The sequence below is a fragment of the Topomyia yanbarensis genome, chromosome 1, assembly GCF_030247195.1.
Source record: "Topomyia yanbarensis strain Yona2022 chromosome 1, ASM3024719v1, whole genome shotgun sequence".
NCBI lineage: Eukaryota > Metazoa > Arthropoda > Insecta > Diptera > Culicidae > Topomyia > Topomyia yanbarensis.
The window spans coordinates 96,166,327-96,189,460 of record NC_080670.1 but is presented as its reverse complement, the minus strand read 5'-3'; the positions used below and the strand labels follow the sequence as shown (position 1 = coordinate 96,189,460).

Here is a 23,134-nt window from a genome sequence, read left to right as displayed (position 1 = left end):
TTGATTTGAACCGGTGCAAAAGAGAATAGAAAAAGCCGTCGCCCATGGCTCTCACACTGCTGTTCCAGCCATCACCCATACTGATGCTCCATTCAAAGCGTGCGGTGATAGTATGAGATACGGGCATGTTTGAGGTTGAACCGGTGAAACCAGAAAGGCAGAAAATTGTAATGGAGACGCTAGATTGGTTTATCGTTCCAATCTGACTGTGCAACTTCAGTGTTTGAAGATTTTTCCTTCATTGAAAATATTTTTCGTAGGTAGTACTGCAGTTAAACTCTAAATAAGTTTCGGTTCGGGTGATTTGGTTGACCTGTTCAATGAACAGGTTGAACGTACCGACGCGTATATATATATATATATATATATATATATATATATATATATATATATATATATATATATATATATATATATATATATATATATATATATATATATATATATATATATATATATATATATATATATATATATATATATATATATATATATATATATATATATATATATATATATATATTATATATATATATATATATATATATATATATATATATATATATATATATATATATATATATATATATATATATATATATATATATATATATATATATATATATATATATATATATATATATATATATATATATTATATATATATATATATATATATATATATATATATATATATATATATATATATATATATATATATATATATATATATATATATATATATATATATATATATATATATATATATATATATATATATATATATATATATATATATATATATATATATATATATATAATATATATATATATATATATATATATATATATATATATATATATATATATATATATATATATATATATATATATATATATATATATATGTTTTAAATACATAGGGTAGGACAGATATTCTGACTGGATAAACTGGGAAAACAATTTTAAATCCAGTAACGCTTAAGACATGGCTTGAATTTGAATCGAAAAAGAACACCCGCTTAAACTGCTGCTGGGACGGTAAGTTCTGTTTTAAAATTTTCCGTTGTGTACACTGCAAATAATCCGCACATTGAACTTAAGTGTTTAACACTTAATTTTGCCGCAACTGTTTTGACACTTAAATCTTATGTGTCGAACACTTGTTAACGCACTTCTTTGAAAACACGTTAATTCCAATAGAAGCTACACTTATGTTTCATATGCATGACGTATACAAATTAAGTGTGTGACAAATGGTTATTTAATGAAATTCATATAGAATTTAAGTTTGCATCAACTTGAATATTATATCATTTCTTTTAAAAGACATGTTCAAAAATATTGATTTTCAAATGGGGAGAATATTACATTATGGGGAGAATATTACATTATTAAAATGAATAAATGTAGTTTACCCCTAACACGTCTCTTCTTCGCTAGCTATACAAATAAATTATTCTGCAAAAACTCACTGGTCCCTTGGTGGTCCTGTTTATATGAAGACCGTTGATTTCAATACCTGCAAACACAAAATTATGTATCAATCATACTAATACATTAAATAAATTTACTTACCAAACAAAATCTGTTCCATCCGTCACAGCATATACTGTTTCCCCTTTGCGCAACGATAATTGAGCGGTGTCGCACTGCACTGTTCGTGTATCAGCGTAGCTGTATTAATGTTGATGTATTATTAATGATGTGACTTATTTCCTTCCTTCTAGCATATAAATTTGCGCTGCAAAGCAGCAACAGTTTCAGTTCAATTTCAACCACGAAGCAGCAGCAACCTAATAAAGGAGTAAAATTAGTGTCATCGAAACAAGGTTTTTCATTTAGTTTTTATACGCCACCAGTCAGCGTCATTCGTTTGAGCATCGCCGGAACGGTCCTCAAGTGGCCATTGCGATTGCTCTCAACCATACAGTCCACCCGGAAGGAAAAAGAACCCCAGCTGAAGTCCGCGAAGAATCCAGAGAATTTCTTTGTAGTGACTCAGCCCTCCACGTTCCACTAACGTTCCTCCAGTCGGAACATCTATGGTCCTTCGAGCCGGATGAAGATCAAGCCGCCGGATCGAGCCATCAAGTAGCCGCTTCGACGCCAAACGAAATCGTAAGGATTAAATTTTTTCCACCTGTGTTGCTGCATTTCATTCGTTCGGTGTGAGCCAACGCAGAACGTGTTCAATCCTGTTCGATCGCGACCAGAGCGTCGCTCGCGCAAGAAGGAAAACAAGCAACGCGCGTACGTGTTTAATCCTGTTCAATAGCCGTTGCGCGTGTGAGAAGGAAGCCAAAACGTGTCCGTGCATGTTCAAATTTGTTAGCCGCACGTGTTTTAAGAACAATGCCAGTCGGACACTCACCGCCCATACCTTTAGTGAATCCTGAAGATGAAAATGTGATTCCACCGTTACCATCACCCACACGAAGTGAAAGTGAATCTTTTCGTGGTTTTCAGGATTCGGAAATAGCAGCTGATGCCGCCACCACGAAGGAACTGACCGGACTTTTCCGACAGCGAAGCCAGGTACACCGCAAATTGGTGCGGTTACATTCGACTTTCCGAGACGTCCGGCATTTCGAATTGGCCCAGCTTAACGTTATGAGCAGCAAACTTGCCAATGCTTATGCCGAGTTTAACAGCATCCAAAACCGCATAATGGCGCTCGTTCCGGATGAAAAAGTGGCAGAACAGGAAAGAGCCTGCGACGCTTTTGAAGATCTGCATGATTACCTCTCCACGGCAATTGAAGGAATAATAATCCAGATGAAAAATGATGCTATTCTGCCACCCACCGCACCGCAAGTTGTAATTCAACAGCAACCATTGAAAGCACCGATTCCTACCTTCGATGGGATGTATGCAAATTGGCCAAAATTCAAAGCGGTTTTCCAGGACCTAATGGCCAACTCAGCAGACACCGATGCAATAAAATTGTACCACCTGGACAAGGCTCTTGTGGGTGCGGCGGCTGGAGTTTTGGATAAAAACATCATCAGCGCTGGTAACTATCAGCAAGCATGGGCTGTGCTGACAGAGCGATACGAAAATCAACGTGTTATCGTCGAGTCACACATAAGAGGATTGCTCCAACTCAAAAGGATGTCAGGTGAGTCGTATAAGGATTTGCGAGCCCTTTTAGATGAGTCTACACGTCACGTAGAAAGCCTCCGGTATTTGAATCAGCAGCTCATCGGCATTTCGGAGCACATGGTTGTTTACACCATTACGAATGCACTGGACAAAGCGACGCGCAAGGCTTGGGAATCAACTCTTAAACGAGGTGAATTGCCTAAGTATGAGTCGACCATCGCTTTCCTGAAAACCAGATGCCAAATTTTGGAAAACTGCGAGACTTCTACACCAGTTGCACCGACGCCAGTCCCCAAATCGAAGTTCGTCACAGTAGTACCGAAGGCACCAATCCAGAAGAGTTACGCTACTACGACGGTCAACACGAATCAGGCAGAAATGTGTGAGCTTTGTGGTGGTGCACATTTCAACTACCAGTGTGCCACCTTGAAGAACTTGAATGCATCCCAGAAGAGTGAGAAGATTCGAGCAGCGGGTGCATGTTTCAACTGCCTGCGCAAAGGCCATCGATCGAACAGATGTCCATCCAACAACAGCTGCAGAAAGTGTCAGAAGCGTCACCACACTATACTCCACGATGATAGTGTCGAAGGGTGCAGCCAGGATGGACGTACGAAGGTACCCACCCAGCAGGTACCAGAATCGGCTAACGTTGCGACTCCAGTTCCTGTTTTGAATTCGAGCACTGCTCCCAAAGAAGATCCACCAGTTTCGACAGCCTGTTCATGCAACTATGGGCAGTCATCAAAGATAGTGCTGCTACTAACTGCAATAGTACACGCCATTGATCGACATAATCAGCCACATGAGTGCCGTGTGTTGCTCGACAGCGGTTCTCAGGTAAATTTCGTGTCCGAGAAAATGGCAGACATCCTTGGGTTCCCGAAGAAACGAGCCAATGTTGCAATTACCGGCATAAACGCCTTGAAAACGCTTGCTCGAGACAAGGTTTTCGTGAAATTCTGTTCCCGTTATGAAGATTTCCATGCCAACATCGAATGTTTGGTTACACCAAAGGTGACGGGCACAATTCCATCTGTCAAGATTGACGTCACCGAATGGAACATCCCCCAAGGGATTCATTTGGCCGATCCTGAGTTCCATAAGCCTGAGAAGATCGACATGCTAGTCGGAGCTGAGCTGTTCTTCGACTTGCTGAAGCCAGGTTGTCTTACTCTCGCCGACAACTTGCCACAATTACGAGACACTCACCTTGGATGGGTGGTCGCCGGAGTGATAAACGATGCCATCGTATCCAACGTAGCCATTCAACAATCCAATGTCGCATCCATCGCCCGTGTGGAAAAGTTGATGCACCAGTTCTGGAGCGTTGAAGAAGTTCCCGATGTTACGCCGCTGTCTGTAGAAGAGCAGTCATGTGAAACACATTTCCTTTCCACTCACAATCGCAATCCAAATGGACGATTTGTCGTTAGCCTACCTCTGAAGGAAAATGTTAACCAGATTGATGATTGTCGTGCCTTAGCTTTGAAACGATTCCTGATGCTTGAAAAACGGCTGCAGCGTGACGCCGAACTTCGATCCCAGTATGTTGATTTCATTCGCGAGTACGAGGCTCTTGGACATTGTCACGAGGTGAAGGAGTCCAATGATCAATCCAATCGGGCAATGTACTATATGCCACACCACGCCGTTCTTCGACCACATAGCTCCAGCACCAAGTGTCGTGTGGTGTTCGACGCAAGCGCCAAGTCATCGTCACCAAAGCTATCGCTCAACGAAGTACTCAAGGTTGGTCCCATTGTTCAGAGGGATCTGTTTTCCATCATGCTGAGTTTCCGGAAGCATGCTGTTGTCTTTTCGGCGGACATAACAAAAATGTATCGGCAAATACTTGTGGCCCCGGAAGACACGTGCTACCAGAGAATATTTTGGAGAGAGCAGCCAACTCAACCGCTACGTGTTTTAGAATTGGATACTGTCACGTACGGTACAGCATCCGCTCCATATCAAGCCACCCGATGTTTGCTCCAGCTTGCCGAAGATGAGTCAGCAGACTTTCCCATTGGTGCTCGTGTCGTAAAAGAGGATTGTTATATCGACGACGTGTTATCTGGTGCGGATACCATCGAGGAAGCCATTGAATGCCATCGCCAATTAAAGCAGATGCTCGCCCGAGGTTGTTTCCCCGTGCACAAATGGTGCTCCAACTCGGATGCATTTATGCAGTGTGTTCCAGTCGAGGAACGTGAAAAGCAGTTCACCTTGCAGGAATATGGTGCCAACGAAGCAATAAGGGTTCTTGGCCTACTGTGGGACCCGAATAACGATCAGCTTCTCATTGCTCATCAAAATCAACAATTGTCAACGCCGGCTCAACCAGCGACCAAACGGATCATATACTCCGAGATTGCAAGGTTTTTTGATCCATTGGGATTGTTCTCACCGGTGATCGTGGTCGCCAAGATTCTGATGCAGCAGCTATGGAAGACCAACGCAGGATGGGATGACATCCTGAATGAACAATTCCAACAACAATGGCGACTGTTGCAAGAATCTCTGCCTCATCTAAATTTTATTCAGGTGCCACGATGTGTGACTTTTCCGAATGCCGTGGCCTACGAACTTCATGGGTTTGCTGATGCTTCTGCCGTTGCGTATGGTGCCTGCATTTACGTGCGCAGTATTTCCGCCGATGGTTCGGCACAATTGAAACTACTCAGCAGCAAATCAAAGGTTGCACCACTGCATGAAGTAACCATCCCGAAGAAGGAATTGTGTGCTGCTCTACTGCTAACTCGCCTGCTGGAAAAGGTACTACAAGCCATACAGATGACGTTCCGAGAAATTGTTCTCTGGTCCGATAGCATAATCGTCCTGGCCTGGCTGAAGAAGCCTGCCGATCGTCTGCAAGTTTTTGTGCGAAATCGCGTGGCAGAGATCCAGAGAACCACCGTAAACTTCAAGTGGTGTTACGTTCGTTCGGGAAGCAATCCAGCTGACGTGGTATCGCGAGGTCAGTTACCGGAACAATTACTCAACAACGAACTATGGTGGAACGGCCCCGTGTTACTTAGATCAACCTACTACGAATTAGAAGATCCAGAAGAAGTTCCTGATCAGCTGCTTCCAGAGATGAAATTGGTCATCGCTACGCCAGCTGTGAAGGTCGAACTCTTTCCCTTTTGTAACTAAATTCAGCAACTTTCGCAAGGTACAACGCATCATGGCATATGTTTTGAGGTTCGTCAACAATTGCCAGCAGAAGCATTTCCTCGATCGTATTCTCACTCCTTATTTGACCATCCGAGAATTGCAGCGCTCGACGGAGGTGCTCATCAAGATTTCCCAGCACGTTCAATTGGCACACGAATTTGAACGCCTTCAGTCCAATAAAAATTGCAAGCGAATCGGAAATCTTCGTCCATTCATCCGAGATGGCTTGCTCCGAGTCGGAGGCCGACTCATTCACTCCAAGTTGCCATATGCATCAAAGCATCCAATCATATTGCCCGACAAGGATCCCATCACGACGATGCTAATCAGGACGATGCACATCGAGCTGCTTCATCCGGGCCAATCAGCGCTCATCAACGCAATTCGACAGCGGTACTGGCCGCTCAAGGCTCGTTCTACTGTGAGGCAGATTACTCGCAAATGCGTAAAATGCTTTCGTGTGAGACCGGGAGCCATAACGCAGCTGATGGGGAATCTTCCGCAATCACGAATCGTGCCATCTCCACCATTCGCAGTGACTGGTGTGGACTACGCTGGTCCTTTGTTGGTAAAGCAAGGAACCTATCGTCCCAAACTCGTCAAGGCGTATGTAGCAGTGTATGTTTGCATGACCACCAAGGCCGTACACCTCGAAGCGGTTTCTGATCTGACGACGGATGCGTTCCTAGCATCACTCAGACGCTTCATCAGTCGTAGAGGATTGGTACAGCAGTTGCATTCCGATAATGCAACCAACTTTAAGGGAGCGAACCACGAGTTGAACCAGCTGTATCATCTTTTTCGAGATCAACAGATGCTCGATCAAGTTCAACAGTTTTGCGCAGCACGTGAAATCGAGTGGCATTTCATCCCTCCTGACGCCCCTGAATTTGGCGGACTGTGGGAAGCGGCAGTGAAGTCGGCAAAAACTCACCTGAAGCGAGTCGTCGGTAATGCGCGGTTAACGTTTGAAGAATTGGCAACTATTCTCACGGAAATAGAAGCCGTGTTGAATTCTCGCCCTCTATTCAGCATCTCCACCGATCCAGCTGATCCACAAGTGATTACACCAGCACATTACCTGATAGGTCGTCCGCTCATCACACCAGCCGAGCCGTCTCTGGAAGACATCAAAGCCAACCGTTTGAGTCGATGGCAGCATTTGCAGCTTATGCGTGAGCACTTTTGGCGTGCTTGGAGACGGGATTATCTCAACACGTTGCAGCCACGGAAAAAGAATCTAAGAATGATGCCGAATCTACGCCCCGGAATGGTTGTTCTTCTCCACGACAAGACACAGCCACCTTTAAACTGGAAGCTGGGACATATCACCGCTGTCCACCCTGATGCTGAAGGCCTAGTTCGAGTAGTGGATATTTTTGTCGATGGTTCTACTTTCCGCCGTCCGGTCAACAAGCTTTCCGTTCTTCCCATCGAAGACAACTCCATCGCATCTCCATCCGACGACGAATCTGTTGTCACGTAGTTCCAACCGGCGGGAGTATGTTCCATCCGTCACAGCATATACTGTTTCCCCTTTGCGCAACGATAATTGAGCGGTGTCGCACTGCACTGTTCGTGTATCAGCGTAGCTGTATTAATGTTGATGTATTATTAATGATGTGACTTATTTCCTTCCTTCTAGCATATAAATTTGCGCTGCAAAGCAGCAACAGTTTCAGTTCAATTTCAACCACGAAGCAGCAGCAACCTAATAAAGGAGTAAAATTAGTGTCATCGAAACAAGGTTTTTCATTTAGTTTTTATACGCCACCAGTCAGCGTCATTCGTTTGAGCATCGCCGGAACGGTCCTCAAGTGGCCATTGCGATTGCTCTCAACCATACAGTCCACCCGGAAGGAAAAAGAACCCCAGCTGAAGTCCGCGAAGAATCCAGAGAATTTCTTTGTAGTGACTCAGCCCTCCACGTTCCACTAACGTTCCTCCAGTCGGAACAAAATCTTCAAAATATACCATGCAAACCGTGAATTTAAGATTTCTACAAGTTTTGCGCCGCCATGTTTCCTCAAATTATTATAGAAAAATCAACTTATATTCAAGTGGTTTCACACTTAATGTTGCCGAAATTGTCAAAAGTATGGATTTCATGGGCAAAACATTTATAATTTAAAAGGCTGACACTTAAAATTTAAATTTGATGACAGTCGATCAAGCTATAGCGTAGGACACTTTAATTTTAAGGATATTTTTTTTAAAGGGCAAAAGAAATATACTTATGTTTTCGATGGGGTTTGAAACTTATATCTTATGTGTAGAATCTCTTCGTAAAAAAGTGTACATTATTTACAGTGATGTGCCAGACATTTACGATTCAATACGCATACACCTAAAATTCAATTACGATGACACTTAGTATTGCCGCAATTGTCAAAAACATCGATATCATGGGCAACACATTTATGATGTAATACACTGGCACTTAAAATTTAATTGTGATTACAGTCGATCATGCCATAGGGTGCCAAACTTAGTTTTGAAGAGTAATTTTATTAAAGTTTAAATGGAAAGTTCTTGAATCGTCAATGTGACTTGAAACTTAAATCTTATGTGTCAAATCTCTTCGAAAAAAAGTGTAGATTATTTGCAGTGTACGTAACGTACGTACGAAACAAAAGTGTTTGAAATTAGAAAACAAAAAGTTCTGCTGGGAATGTGATTGTTTCCGATGCCATTACACTCAGATTTTTCACGCAGGGGATACAGGCCGTGTAAATGAAAACCGCGTAAATTTAAAAAAAAAACGCGTTAATGAAAACCGCGTAAATTTCAAAATCCGCGTAAAAAAACCTGAGTGTACTCTCCTATATAAAATACTACGCTGCTGAACAGTGCAATAACTACAGAAGCACGTTGTCAGATGCCTTACATGGATTAACAAGTAACAACGCACACGCATGCATAAAAATAAATATATTTTTTTCAAACGCAACACTCTTAAGCAGCATACACCGTATTGAATTAAATCCAAACCACCCTGCCCACCCACTTTGCAAATCATTCTGTGACACCGTGCTGGTACCCGAAAAACCCTACTCCTCTAAAGTCCTCTGAACCCTACTCCTCTAAAGTCCTCTGAACCCTACTCCTCTAAACTCCACCAAGGAGTCCGACATTTGCCTGATCCCCCGGATTCCATTTGAAGTGACTACTAATGCACTTGACATGATTCCAGGTCTAGCTGGTCGTGCTAAATTTCGCTGGTCTCATAACCGCCATATCAGTCCTGCACGGCATGATATTATACATGCCCTCCTCTCTACGTTGACCAGTTGGATGCCATGGTCGATCCAGCGATTCCGGTTGGAGGGTGGCTTCCGGTTCACTGGTGCCCCGACGATTCGCTACGGACTACTCGTAATAGTCCCCGACGGTGGATCTTTCCTACTTCGACTAAGAGTTCCCCGGCAGTGGAAGATCTTATGAAACCGATGTTACCCGGGCAGATGCCGAGGTCGGTCCTGCGATTCTAGGTGGAGGGTGACTTCCAGTTCACAGGCGCACCGACGGCCATTTGCCGGTGCTACTTCCCGATCTACTCGAGCAAGTCCCCGGTGGTGGGCCTAGTCTACTCCGACGGAGAGATTTCCCGACGTCGAATTTTCTCTCGAAACCGTTATCACGATGCTAGTCGGTTAGGTGCCAAGGTCAGTCCTGTGATTCCGGAGGGAGGATGCCTTACGGTTCTCAGGTGCCACAACGACCTACCGTCGACGATGCGTACGCTCAGTCTAGTCTCCGGCGGTGGATCTAGCCTACTTCGGTCGCGCCCGGTGGTCTACCTTATTTCTCTTCCTCAGACTAATTGCCATGGTCGGTCCGGCGATTCCAATTGGAGTGTAACTTCCGGTTCATCGGTGCCTAGACGAACCGAGACCGTGTACTGCTACGTTGCTCGTCTCGCCAGCTTCGTCGCAACGCTGACATGATCTGAACGACTGTTCTGTTCACCGCGTCCCATTTTTCTTTGTCCGTACACATTCTTTCCACAATATTGGCCATGTTAACGTCTTCACCGACAATGGTTCTCATTTCGTTTCGCCCATGCTCAAATCGCGGGCATTCGAGGGCCACGTTCTAAGGCGTTTCCTCTGCATCTCCGTACGCGATGCAGAACGGCGAACTCGCGTGGCTGAACCTGTCAGATACTGCTATGATCACAACCATAAAAAATCACTAGTGAGTGATTTTCTCTGCAGCGATAATGTGCTAGCAAAAAAATCATTGCCCCAATATCACCGCCTGTGATCACGGCCTGAATATGATTTTTTTTTTGGATCAGGATGAGGCCATCCATAAATGACGTAGCATTATATGGGGTAGGGGGGATTTTTGTATCTTGTGATGATGTGTGACGACAGGGGGGTAGGGGGTCATGTCATGCTACGTAGCTTTTTTAAAGGGGAATAACTAACGTTTTTTACTTTTCTAAAAAAATATGGACACAAGGGGGGCGGGGGTTGAGTTGCCGTCAAGCTACGTAATTACCAGGGGGTACTTAGAAGTTTGTGACGAAATGCTACGATGGGGGAAGGGGGTGTTAAAAATCACTCAAAAAATGCTACGTCATTTATGGATGGTCCCTAATGAAGTTGAGAAAATCAGGTACGATAGAAAAGATGCAAAATCGGAGTTGATTATTGTAAGAAACTCCTTATGATGGTGATTTAGCCAAATGATTTTGGGAGTGAGAGCGATCCAGCAAACATGTAGGGATGCACAATAATCGAAATGCCAACGTTTTCAACTTTTTGGGAAAGTGTTTTGTATTGAAGGACAAGTTGAGGGCTGTTGAAAATCAAGTTTTGGATATTTTCATTGCATAGGGGGGTCCGTCGATGTGTCAAAATGGAATTTTTATCAACTTTTTGGGAAAGTGTTTTATATTGAAGGGCAAGTTGAGGGCTGTTGAAAATCAATAGTTTTGGATATTTTCAACGCACAGGGGGGTCCGCCGATGTGTCAAAATGGATTTTTTTTTAACTTTTTGGGAAAGTGTTTTATATAGAAGGGCAAGTTTAGGGCTGTTGAAAATACATAGTTTTGGATATTTTCAATGCATAGGGGGTCCGTCGATGTGTCAAAATGGATTTTTTTTTTCAACTTTTTGGGAGTGTTTTATATTGAAGGGTAAGTTGAGGGCTGCTGAAAATCAATAGTTTTGGACATTTTCAATGCACAGGGCGGTCCGCCGATGTATCAAAATGGATTTTTTTCAACTTTTTGGGAAAGTATTTTCAATATTGAAGGGCAAGTTGAGGGCTGTTGAAAATACATAGTTTTGGATATTTCCAATTCATAGGGGGTCCACCGATGTGTCAAAATGGAATTTTTTCATCTTTTTGAGAAAGTGTTTTATATTGAAGGGCAAGTTGAGGGCTATTGAAAATCAATAGTTTTGAATATTTTCAATGCACAGGGTGGGGGGGGGGGGGCGCCGATTTGTCAAAGTGATTTTTTTTTAACTTTTTGGGCAATTGTTTTATATTGAAGGACAAGTTGAGGGCTGTTGAAAATCAATAGTTTTGGATATTTTCAATGCCTATGTGTCAAAATAGATTTTTTGGGGTCCGCCTATGTGTCAAAATGGATTTTTTCAACTATTTGAGAAAGTGTTTTATATTGAAGGGCAAGTTGAGGGCTGTTAAAAATCAATAGTTTTGGACTTTTTCAATGGACAATGGGTCCGCTGATGCATCAAAATGGAATTTTTTCAACTTTTTGGGAAAGTGTTTTATATTCAAGGACAAGTTGAGGGCTGTTGAAAATCAATAGTTTTGGACATTTTTAATGTATAGGGGGTACGCCGATGTGTCCAAATGGAAAATTTTTCAATTTATTGAAGTTGTTGGTAGTTGAAAATCAATAGTTTTGGACATTTTCAATACACGGGTCCACCGATATGTCAAAATGAAAATTATTTCAACTTTTTGGGTAAACGTTTTGTTTATTTCTATTTCTATTTTCTATCTATGAGGCTGACAAAATTGGGGATAAACAAAATCGGCGGCTGATAGAATCGGGTCTTTTCTGTGTCTACAATAATTTAAAGCTGAAGATTGCATAATCCATTTTTTTTCGAGCCATTCAAATTTGTTCAATGCGTTATTTAGAAAAGTCAATACAGCGAAGACCCGATTTTAACAGCTCCCGATTTTTTTCGATCCGATTTTGTCAGCCTCCTACGAAATTATGTTTAATGGGCTCCAGCAGACGAACCGAGTCAAATTAGAGTAAATCCTTTCTCGAGCTTATTTTTCTTACCTTAAAGATGTAAAATATGCAAAAAATCAATGTATTTAAAACTCTGTTATGTAATACCCCCCTAAGAGAAATTTATACCATATAATCAGAAAAGGTTTTATGGCTACGCCTAGGAACTATAAAAATATTTTAACAGCTTCGGTCTATTAAAAAGAGAGAAAAAAAGTCCTAATTTTGTCACCCTAAAACAAACAAAGGGGCTGATAAAACGGGTCTTCACTATATATGGATTATTCCGCGCAAAGTGACAAAAAAAAACAAAACTTGAAATCGACCTTCACTGATTAGAACCAATTTTGAAGAAATTGTTAATCTAGATCCAATATATAATATCCCAAAAAATTGTGTCGAATGAGCCACCCATTGGGATATTGATGAGATTCTTCTCAGGATTCTGTTTGGATCCTTTTCAGTATTCTGATCGGATTCCAATGGAATCTATCTCATAATTTCGATTGAATCTTTATCCGTATTTCTGCGTTTTATTGCTCTGAATTCTGATGCAGGATTCTAGAGAAAAGCTTCCTAGAAGTCTGGTGGAATTCTTCTCAAGATAGAATTCTGCTGCAGGTTTATTCAAGCTACTGAATCATTCTCATATTTTCAATGAAATCCTGTGTAAAATCCTGATGAATATCCTGCTCAGAGTTTCAGTGAGATTTGAAACAATATTGCTCTTCTTCCGTTATCCCCTTTAACATTGTGATGAAATTTTGACGTTATGTAGCTCATGATTTCAATTGAATCTTGCTCAGAATTCTAATTGCATCTTTAACCCCTTCATGCCTATGTTGTTGATAAACAATTACGTTTTAAAGGGCTGTAACTTTTTTTTTCAGATAACGTATCTTCACAACGACAAGTTAAGCTTATAACTGGAACCATTACCTTTCATTTCAGCCCTAACAGTTATAAGTATTATCAGTAGCACAGAAAGTATTTAATTTAGTCTGATTGTTTGCCGCTGAAGCAGTGCTACCAGGGACAGTTTCTGTTGGCGGTGAAAAAGAAAATTTAATAATATCTTCATAGTCTGGCAATATCATTGAAAACTGATAAAACCTTCTTGGACTATTGTAAATATTCTAGGAGAATTGTATTGAGCAGCTTCTAGCACTGCGAGAGAAGCACCTATCTTGATTAAAGCAGGTTTTCCGCGTTTCATGACGCTAACAGTTCTAAAGACAAATAGTTTTGGAAGCTTATATGCGATAGAAAAATGTCGTTCAAGAAAGGGTGGACCACATTCGGTGGTCACTGGAGGCGATTATAATTCTTGGGTAGATCAAGGAAAGATGAATGCTAGGTTACGTAGCCCTCAGCCAGTAGTACTTCTTGCTGAGGTAGCTGGGAATCCATTATCGACGTAACCTTTGGTAGTTCTTCACTGGTGCCCACCCAGTCAACCAAGTGTCGTATACAGATGTCCAACATAAATCGTAGCAGTATCCAAATCGTATCGAAGTCGCATAATGATATGCTAGATGCATAAGCAATATACAAATTTTATCGTAACTAGTGCGTCTTAAAAACTCATACAATACAATCGTATACGAGTAAATCATACCAGTTCCATACTATGTCGTTACTAATGCATAAATACAATCAATGACGACAAAAATTATCATGGGCTGCATATTAGGGTGGGACAAAAATTAGATTCCAGCTCCGAACAACTTTTTAAGTACCATTTGGGCCCTAGAACAACTGTGCAAATTCTTAGCTCGATCCTTGAAACTATATTTATGCGCCCACTGTTTAAAGTTTACATGGGATTTTGTATAGGAAAATTAACTTTCAGAAAATAATTCTTTCAGGAGTCGCCCATTGCTTCCTCAAAATAAATCGTTATGTGGCTTTTATAGGAAATTTAACAAAGAAACAAAGTCTCGAAAATCACGAAACGATCTGACGCTTGAGAAAAAGTTATTAAGCAGAAACCGATTGATGCCCTGACGATTGATAAAATATTCATTTTTTCTAGCACCACTGCTTTTGGTTGTCCAATTATACGCAATTTTGTATTAATCTTCTCTTAATGTGTCTAAATCATTTATCTATACTGCGAAGTGGCCACGCAAGAGAGTTGAGGGATAAATTGAGGCTTCTTTTGTACATAATAAGAGAAAGTTAAAAATTTTGTATATAATTCGACCGTCAGTAGCAGTGATGCTATGAAAAGTGAAATTTTCATCAAGCTCCACCGCATTAATCGGTTTTTTGCTTAATAGCTTTTTCCACAAGCCTCAAATCGTTTCGCGGTCTTCTAGACTTTGCATTCTTAACAAATTTCCTATAAAAATAAGCCAACTATATATTTTTAGGAGGTAACGTGCGACTCTTGGAAGAATTATTTTGCAAAAGACGATTTCCTTATACGAAATCCCATGTAAACTTTAAATTGTGGGCGCAAAAATATAGTTTCACCGATCAAGCTAAAAGTTTGCAGAGTTGTTCTGGGAGCTCAATGTGACCCAAAAAGTTACTCGGAGCAAAGTTTTTTTTCATATAACCATGTCCCACTCTACTGTATATAGCCTCCACTTTTGTCTGTATATCCAATATTTAGACATTTTATTTATCTAAATAGTGCTGTAAATATATTAGTGTAACTGCATTTCCAATATATTTCTGAAAAGGCTTACTGGGTGGTGAACATGGGTTGGAGAGTTTGCGAAGACTACATGCGTTATGATCACCTGACAATCCGGTACGACATTGGTCAACGCAATGATGCTATAAAGACAAGGACAAAGATCTCTGTGGAAGCACAACGCTCACTCTTCTAACTTGAATGTAAGTTAAAAGAAACTTTAGCTTTGATATGTGTCACCACCACGTAAATCTAACCCCCAGCTAACTTATTTACTTGCTTTTTATCTAGTATACGAATAATTGAATCATTTACCCCGGAAAATCAAAGCCTCAGGGTAATCGAATTTAAGCTGTATTGCAAAAGACACACCTTATTGCAAAGTTGGTCTTACAAATCCTGCACAAATATGTATATAAAACTGATCACTTTTAACGCGTTACCAATATACATAATACGTTGAAAACCCGTTTTTATCATCCTCTTGGTTTATTTTAGGCTGATAAAATGGGGATTTTCACAAAATCGGGACAAATTTCTTTTCTGTCTTTTTAATAAATCGAAGCTATTAAAATATTCTTCTATCATTCCTAGACATAGCCTAATAATCCTTTCTGATTATTTCGTAAAAATATCCCTTAAGGGGGTCTTCCAGTGCAAAATTTAAGAAAAAAAATATTTTTTGGTTTTTGCTTATTTTACATCTCTAAGACAAGAAAAATATACTCCACAACTCCAGAACCTCGCCCTTCACATAGTAAAAAGATCATCTTTTTAAAAACAAAAGTACTCTGAAAATGTGTTCGAGGTCTGTCTCCTTTACTTAAACATGTATCAATAGCCCCTACTGTTTAATATTTGTGATACACTAACAGACCCCAAGTTCATTTAAAATGTCAACAATTGATTTTCATCTGCCAACAACTTGCCCTTCACTATACAACACTTTCCCAAAAAGTTGAAAACATTCCCATCTTGATACTTTGACGGAGCCTCCTCTGCCTTGAAAATGTCCAAAGCTTTTGATTTTCAACAGCCCTTCAATAGAAAATACTTTCCCAAAAAGTTGAAAAAAATTCCATTTTGACACATCGACGGACCCCTGTCCATTAAAAATGCCCAAAACTATTGATTTTCAACAGCCCTCAATCTGCCCTTGAATATAAAACACTTTCTCAAAAAGTTGAAAAAATTCATTTTGACCAAAACTATTGATTTTCAACAGCCCTCAACTTGCACTTCAATATAAAACACTTTCTCAAAAAGTTGAAAAAATACATTTTGACCAAAACTATTGATTTTCAACAGCCCTCAACTTGCACTTCAATATAAAACACTTTCTCAAAAAGTTGATAAAATTCCATTTTGATACATCGGCGGACCCCCTCCCTTCGTGCATTGGAAATGTCCAAAACTATGTATTTTCAACAGCCTTCAACTTGCCCTTCAATATAAAACACTTTCCCAAAAAGTTGAAAAAAACCCAGTTTGGCTCGTTGACACCCCTAATATATCCATAATGTTCGAAAATAGATAATGTTCATTGATCCAAGAATTAAATCAAATCGCAATAGTGGCTGATAATTCTCACTTGTGATTTTTTTCCGAATTGCTCGCTGCAGATAGAATTATCTCGTGATCACTCTCTCAATTATCAAATTCAACCACAGATCAAAATCACCACCGATAGAGGGGAAAAAAATTGGTAGTGATTTTTGGGAGATGATCTTTTGATAGTTAAGAGAGTGATTACGGCATGATTTTATCGGCACTGAGACTTTTCGAAAAAATCATAAGCGATATTTATCAACCATGATTGCGGTTTGATTTTTTTTTTGATTATGATTTTCCCAGCACTGCCTATAACACTCGCTATCTTCTTCGAGCAGAAGGTTTATAAGAATCGTTCCAGCTATCACGTAGGCTGTCTCTGACGAGAAAGTTCAGTACGCGCTAGACACCCGCATGGCCATCAGCCTGAACGTGCTGTTCGGCCGAGATGTGTTCCTCTTCGTGTACAGTGCCGTCGCACAAGCAGGTCCTGCGTATCTGAGCACCGATGTGGAGACACTCGCCAGTAGTCGCTTTTTACCGCTGCTGATCGCCGAGTTGTTGGGCATGACTCGAGATAGTGCCTAGATCACTTTTACGGCCCTCCCGCATGAAGCTTAGCCGGTCGTCTAACATCACTCCCAGCACCACTATTGATTTTCAACAGCCCTCAACTTGCACTTCAATATAAAACACTTTCTCAAAAAGTTGAAAAAATACATTTTGACCAAAACTATTGATTTTCAACAGCCCTCAACTTGCACTTCAATATAAAACACTTTCTCAAAAAGTTGATAAAATTCCATTTTGATACATCGGCGGACCCCCTCCCTTCGTGCATTGGAAATGTCCAAAACTATGTATTTTCAACAGCCTTCAACTTGCCCTTCAATATAAAACACTTTCCCAAAAAGTTGAAAAAAACCCAGTTTGGCTCGTTGACACCCCTAATATATCCATAATGTTCGAAAATAGATAATGTTCATTGATCCAAGAATTAAATCAAATCGCAATAGTGGCTGATAATTCTCACTTGTGATTTTTTTCCGAATTGCTCGCTGCAGATAGAATTATCTCGTGATCACTCTCTCAATTATCAAATTCAACCACAGATCAAAATCACCACCGATAGAGGGGAAAAAAATTGGTAGTGATTTTTGGGAGATGATCTTTTGATAGTTAAGAGAGTGATTACGGCATGATTTTATCGGCACTGAGACTTTTCGAAAAAATCATAAGCGATATTTATCAACCATGATTGCGGTTTGATTTTTTTTTGATTATGATTTTCCCAGCACTGCCTATAACACTCGCTATCTTCTTCGAGCAGAAGGTTTATAAGAATCGTTCCAGCTATCACGTAGGCTGTCTCTGACGAGAAAGTTCAATACGCGCTAGACACCCGCATGGCCATCAGCCTGAACGTGCTGTTCGGCCGAGATGTGTTCCTCTTCGTGTACAGTGCCGTCGCACAAGCAGGTCCTGCGTATCTGAGCACCGATGTGGAGACACTCGCCAGTAGTCGCTTTTTACCGCTGCTGATCGCCGAGTTGTTGGGCATGACTCGAGATAGTGCCTAGATCACTTTTACGGCCCTCCCGCATGAAGCTTAGCCGGTCGTCTAACATCACTCCCAGCACCACGTCGTCCGCAAAACCGACAATCTTCACGCCCTTGGGGAGGCTCAGCTTCAGCACTCCGTCGTACATAGCATTCCAAAGAATTGGGCTGAGTATGGACCCCTGTGGAACCCCTGCTGTTACGGCTACACTTCTTTTTCCAGCGTCAGTTTCGTAGATCAGTTGCCGGTTCTGGAAGTAGCTCCTCAGAATCCTACAGGGGTAGTCGGGAACTCTCAGTCTGTGCAGCGAATCGGCGATTGGGACCCAGCTAGCGCTGCTGCAGGCGTTTTTACATCCAGTGTAACCACTCCACAGTAGCGGTTACCTCTTCTCTTTTGCTTCTGCGCAGCCTCCATAGTTTCCACGACCGTTCGTACGGCATCCACGGTGGATCTACCTTTCCGGAACCCGAACTACTTCTTGGATAGTCTATTCTTTCGCTCTGTGTAAGTTGTAAGCCTGTTAAGGATTACTCTTTCAAGCACCTTGCCGACTGTATCCAACAGGAATATCGGCCTGTATGTTGATGGGTCCCAGGGAGCTTGCCTGGCTTCGGCAATAGCACTAGCTTTTGTCGCTTCCAGATGTCGGGGTCGTCACCATCGTCGATGCACTTTTGCAATGCGGTCTTAAACATATCCGGGTTCGATAGCATTGCTGTTTTCAGAGCCACGTTGGGGATACCGTCTGGTCCCGGGGCCTTTTTGGTTCTCAAGCCTTTTACCACCACCATCAGCTCCTCATTGGTTACCCGAGCTTCTTCTTCGTAGTCATACTGCGTTCCGTATGGCGTGGCCGTCGGTTCATGTTGTGGAAATAGCGCTTCTACGATGACTTTCATCTTCTCCGGGCACCTACCCGGTGCTACTGCCGGTATAGGTCTTATCTTCGCCATGGCAACTCTATAGGCGTCGCCCCACGGATTTGAGTTGGCGTTGTGGTAAAGCTCTTCTAGGCAGGCTTTCTTACTGAGCTTGATTTCCTTGTTAAGTGCTGCTATTGCCGCCTTGCACGCTGGCCTTAGAGCATCTCTTTCCGCGATGTTTCGGGCTCTCTGCATCTTTCTCCGAGCTCAGTGCCAGCATGCACGTAGGTCGGCAATCGCCGAATTCCACCAGAAAGCTGGGCTGCGACTGTACCTTGGTTTACCTTCTCTTGGCATGGTTGCATCGCAACAAGTCAATGTGATTGCACTCACGCCTCAACGCCTTGGCCAAGACTGCCTTGTCAAAATTCGCTATGGGTGTACCCCTCGCACACTCTCCAATTTAAACTTCCAACCAGCCCGGGGATGCAGAAGGTAACGTCAATAACTGAATGTCGTCCGTCGCGGCGGTAAGTGCTGGTTATACCATCGTTTGCAACTTCTACGTTCAGCTTTGCAAAGGCCTCGAGTAGACTACTCCCCCTTGAATTGGTGAAGCGGTTGCCCCATTCTACTGCCCAAGCTTTGAAATCGCCGGCTATAATGACAGTTGTCCGATCGATAAGCTCTTCTGTCAGCTTATCGAGCATTTCTGTCAATCGATCGGTCGTCCACCACGGAGGTGCGTAGCAGCTGCAGAAGAAGACTCCATTGATTTTGGCGATTACCACTTCCTGAAATGGATATCTCCTCGTCGTCCAAATCGCCGCTGATTTTGCCTTATCAGCTATCCAGTTTCCATTGCAGACCGGGATACGGTAAGGCTCCGAAATGATAGCTATATCGCATTTAGGCTCCGCTACAGATTGTAGCAGCAAGTGTTGTGCTGTGTCACAGTGGTTTAGGTTGATTTGCGTTACCTCCACCGTGCTTCGTTGCAGTCGCCTGTTTGAAGGCCGGACATCGTTGGCCTCTGTAACGTGGTTGTTATCTTCTTCGGTTGCGAAAATCAGATATCTCGGAGCCTGCCGGCAGTCTTTTGCCATCTGGCCTTCTTCCCCGTACCTTCTGCATAATTTACTCCTGTCAAGTCCACTGCAGTTTCTCGCCAGGTGGCCGAAGTCTGGACATTTGAAGCACACTTCCAGTCGTTGAGAGACACTCAATGGACATACCGACCAGCTAACTTTGATCTTTCCCATTTTAAGTGCCGTGTTCGCCGCTTCGACTGGAAGCCAACCTGAAGCCGCTTGCGTGCTGAAAGGTCCCTTCCTCATTCGGATCATCATGTGCACTACTCCAAGCTCGCACTGTTTTTCCAGAGCTTTTCTTAGCTCTTCTTCCGAGGATATCTCATCCAGGTCCTTCCATTGGATAGTTGCCTCCGGGCACAAGGCTCTCACTTTCACCGCTTCACCCATAGTTTTCTCGGTGAGCTATTTATAAGTAGAGTTGTTTGACTTCGGATTCTTTTTCAGTTCCAGAATCATTTCTCCGGTGCGGGTGCGCCTGATTTTCTTGACATCTGAGCTCAGCTCCTTGAGTACCGAGTTTGTCTTCATTGCGCGCAGTAACTCGTATGAGTCATCGTTAGCTTTGATTATGAGTGCTTCCCCTTTGTTTCGTCCCTTGTTTGCTTTCGCTTTTCGGACCTATCCTTAATGTTCGCCCTCCGTTTTGTGCTGACGACGACTTCCCATTTGGTGTTTTATACACGTTGGTGGCTGCTTCGTTCGCTACGCGTACTACTACGCCGGGAGCCTCCTTGTGTTTCTTGGAACCTCCTGGTCTTGCATCACCTGGAGAAGCTCTTGGCCTCTTCCGTGTAGAGAGGGACGTCCCTTGGGATTTATCATTCGCCTCGTGAGATTCCTTCACACTCGGTGGTGCCACTGTTTGCCTTATTTCCAAGGACTTCTTGGCCATCAGCAGCTCCTCTCCGGTTTCCTTCGCTTTATGCTCCAAGGTTCTCCATTCCTTGACGGCCAATCCAAGATTACCTTGTATCGTCAGGACCAGTGTCTTGATGTCCTTGTGCACATTACTCCTGTTGTCAACAAAGTTGTGCAGTTGTCCACCAGTTTTTAGCTACTGCTATTCTCGGCAAGCATGGTATTTTCAACTAGGCACTCCCCTCCTGCTTTTGCTGCTTCTGTTGAAGCTGCGGCTGCTCCTGGTGTTGCTGATTCTCCTACTCGTGCTGTTCTTACACTGGATGGTTTTGCCGAGGTGGTGACCTCGTTAAACCGTTTTTGGCGAAGGGATTCGCCGCGTCTAATTCATATGAATAAGTTTCTTGCTCCATTTTGTTTTGTCCCAGCTACGGGTCGCTATCTCCACTCGTTGCACAAGTCGCCTCTCGTGATCCCATGATTATCTATACTACCAAAATCTTAGTAGCAGGGAGGTCATACTAGGGTTGACACTATCCTCATGAGCCATCATAAAATCGGGAATGCTCCAATAGAACCTAGTTACCAACTAAATGGTGACGAGTTTTGAACGTACCCGGAGACCTGCCAAAGTTTTGTTCGTGATCCGTGTCCTGTCTGTTGTCGTTCGCCACGGCCAGTATGCCATAATCAGGATGTTACTGGCGTCGATCCTGATGTGCCCGTTGGCACTCCGGTTGGGCTAGAGTGCTTTTATTGCTGAGATCTTAGATTATTGGGGTCTTAGAAGCGGCACAGATTCGCGTTGTCGGAGCTGCCTTCGGAGTTATGGCATTTTTAGAGGTTTATCGGTGCCCAATCCAAACCCCACCATATCCTAGCAAAAACTCCCCAACTTGCATCAGGACCGGGGGGAGTGTTCGTTTAGCCCCTAGACTCCTGTGTGTGTATGTGTGTGTTATAGTAGATATGTGCGAGAAATGCAAGGCTGCTTAAAACAAAAGAAGTTTAGCGTGACCAGAGATTGCGGGAGACTCTTCTAGAGGTTCAATACTAAAAATTAAGCGAATAAAAAAGAAGTCGATTTTGTTGCCCACTACACCAGACGCCCCCCTAAAACGCCATAACATGTTCGCCTGCCAGACAAATAATGCAGACCAATAATGGCACAGATAATTACTGCATTCCAAAATTTATTATTTTCGTTATTTGTAGTAGTCGTACATTTTATGAAATCGAAAACAAAACACGTACACATATTTCCGATTAGATAGTGCGGAAATATATCGTTCTGCACAGCGAAAGTTATTCGCATTTAAAAACTGGGAAACTATCCCAGCAGTCCCAGTGTGCTTTATAGAAAAGTTTGTTTAGTGTAATAACAATTCTGTATGGATTGCATCAATTTCAAAATATGTTTTATAGTAAAACTAAAAGTCTAATGCAGATTAATGAAATAGACATGTATTTTAAATGCATTATTTTCAAATTTTTCATTTCAGGCCCTGCGTATTTAATAACTTCGGATATAATCTTAGAATTGTACAATAAATCATTATCTCAAACATACCTCAAGTTGGAAGATGTGTACACTACCGGAATAGTAGCGCAGTTATTGAATATTCATAGAATAAACATTAAAGAGTTTTTAAATCGACGGATAGCATTTAATCAGTGTAATATAAAAAAGTCTATTAGTATACACATGGTAAAAATGAACGAACAATATGATTTATGGAAAAAAATATCAGATAATAATGTTCTATGTAAATAATATTGCAATTATACTTAAGTCTTTTATTAAAAAATCATAGTTTTTTCTTGTTTTACCTAACTTTCCATCTACATGTCTTATTCAATTAATCTAATTCTAGTTCTTACTGCCAGACGGTTTCCACGTTGCACAGTGGTCGGAAAAAGATAAAAAGTGGAATAAATTAATAACTTTGTGCTTACGTTTTAGAACCCTCCCCAAGGTTAAGGTTGTTTGACGGTATTGCAAACATCATCAAGCATCAATTGCTTTAAGATAGGTATTGCCTCGATA

The 23,134-nt window shown here is 41.9% G+C and overlaps 1 protein-coding gene across 2 annotated transcripts in view; it reads left to right on the top strand.

The window, feature by feature from the left end:
* LOC131675795 (beta-1,3-galactosyltransferase 5-like) overlaps positions 1 to 22,870 on the top strand; it is a 119,729-nt gene extending 96,859 nt beyond the window's left edge. For both annotated transcript variants that reach the window (XM_058958448.1, XM_058965416.1), the window contains one exon: positions 22,590 to 22,870. In XM_058958448.1, coding sequence (XP_058814431.1) covers positions 22,590 to 22,861 — 272 coding nt within the window. In that variant the 3' untranslated portion in view covers positions 22,862 to 22,870. The remainder of the gene's footprint in view (positions 1 to 22,589) is intronic.
* The last annotated feature ends 264 nt before the right edge of the window (positions 22,871 to 23,134 follow it).